We start from the raw sequence: 1,361 nt of genomic DNA, 5'->3' as shown, positions 1-1,361 counted from the left end.
TCTGCTCGTTTTATCACGTTTAACCACAGCTGTCGTCGGTTTTTTGTCTGGCAGTGGCAGCAGATATGCGCTAAAATTTCTAATTTGAGGCTGTATTACGTCGATTCTGGCACCCAACATCACAACAAGATGATATTTTAAGCTCCTCATGTAGCTGAATCTGCGCTGGTTTGAATGGGCTGCCTCCAGTTTCCCCTTTGTTTTGCTGCCTCCAGCTAGCGCTGTGACGTCGCTGACCCTAGTTACCTGTGGTTGGCCTGGCCGTGCGTCACTCAGAAAACAACAGGCCAATCAGAAGAGAGGCTCATGAATATTAATTAGACAGACCAAAATCCACCTGTTCTCAGCAGAGCTCCTGAGAGAGGAGCTGTAAAAAATATATTGAGATGGTTTTTGGTACTTATACCGCAAATATATATTCTTAAGGACATCAAGACTTAAAATAAAACTCCAGAAAGGTGTAAAATATGTGACCTTTAACACTCAAGGTCATAAATGAGTCTGAATGCAGAAGCGAGATGCATGTGCACACCTGCGGCGGGCCGAGTGAGACGTCTCGTTCGCGCTGCCTCCTGAGGGTGAACGTCTGTGAGCTTTGGGGGATTTGTTCCGCTCGCAGGAGTTGTACAGACCGCTGAGGAAAAACAAAGACGGGACGGCTTAGAGAGGACAAGAATGCACAAATAAAACAGACGCAAAAACTACAATGGCATTAGTATGGAATACCATAATAACATACCGTAGTCCATGAATATAAATCAGTGCTGTTATTGTTAAGTTAAACTATTAAAAATCATTTTCGGTAACTGAAATAATTACATAACATAAAATAGAAATACTAGATGAATAACTTAAAAAGCTTAAAGAAAAAATGTTAACTTGGCAACTACATGAAATAAAATAAAAGTTGAATAAAATAAGCTTAAGCTGGAGTACTAAAAATTAAAGCTATATAGAAATAGAAAAAAATGAGCACAAAATTACTAAAACAATCTTATATTAAAATGAAGACTGAACATATAAAATAAAAGCCAATTCAAAATATAAATAAATTCAACTAAATGGAAAAAAAAGTTTAAGGTAAGTTTTACAATTTCAGCCGTATAGAAATATATATATATATAAAATAACACAATTATTTAAACTTAAATTAAAATGAACACTGAAAAAGAAAAAGCTAAAATATAAATAAATACAACTAAATGAAATAAAATAAATTTAAGCCATACAGAAATATAAAATAAAAACAGCTTATAAAAATGTATTTATTAATATTCAAAATATTAATAAATACAGCTAAATTAAGATATGTTTAAGGTGAGGTACCGAAATTAAAGGTATATATATATATAAAAATAAAT

The 1,361-nt window shown here is 33.5% G+C and overlaps 1 protein-coding gene across 1 annotated transcript in view; it reads right to left on the bottom strand.

Moving 5' to 3' along the window:
• The window catches only part of epb41l4a (erythrocyte membrane protein band 4.1 like 4A), a 59,510-nt gene that overhangs the window by 11,671 nt on the left and 46,478 nt on the right, over positions 1-1,361 (bottom strand). The window contains exon 13 of the mRNA XM_016229860.1: positions 533-634. Coding sequence (XP_016085346.1) covers positions 533-634 — 102 coding nt within the window. The remainder of the gene's footprint in view (positions 1-532; positions 635-1,361) is intronic.

This window comes from Sinocyclocheilus grahami, unplaced genomic scaffold (genome assembly GCF_001515645.1).
Source record: "Sinocyclocheilus grahami isolate Dianchi unplaced genomic scaffold, SAMN03320097.WGS_v1.1 scaffold359.1, whole genome shotgun sequence".
NCBI classification, from domain to species: Eukaryota; Metazoa; Chordata; class Actinopteri; order Cypriniformes; family Cyprinidae; genus Sinocyclocheilus; species Sinocyclocheilus grahami.
This window is presented reverse-complemented; position numbering and strand designations above follow the sequence as displayed.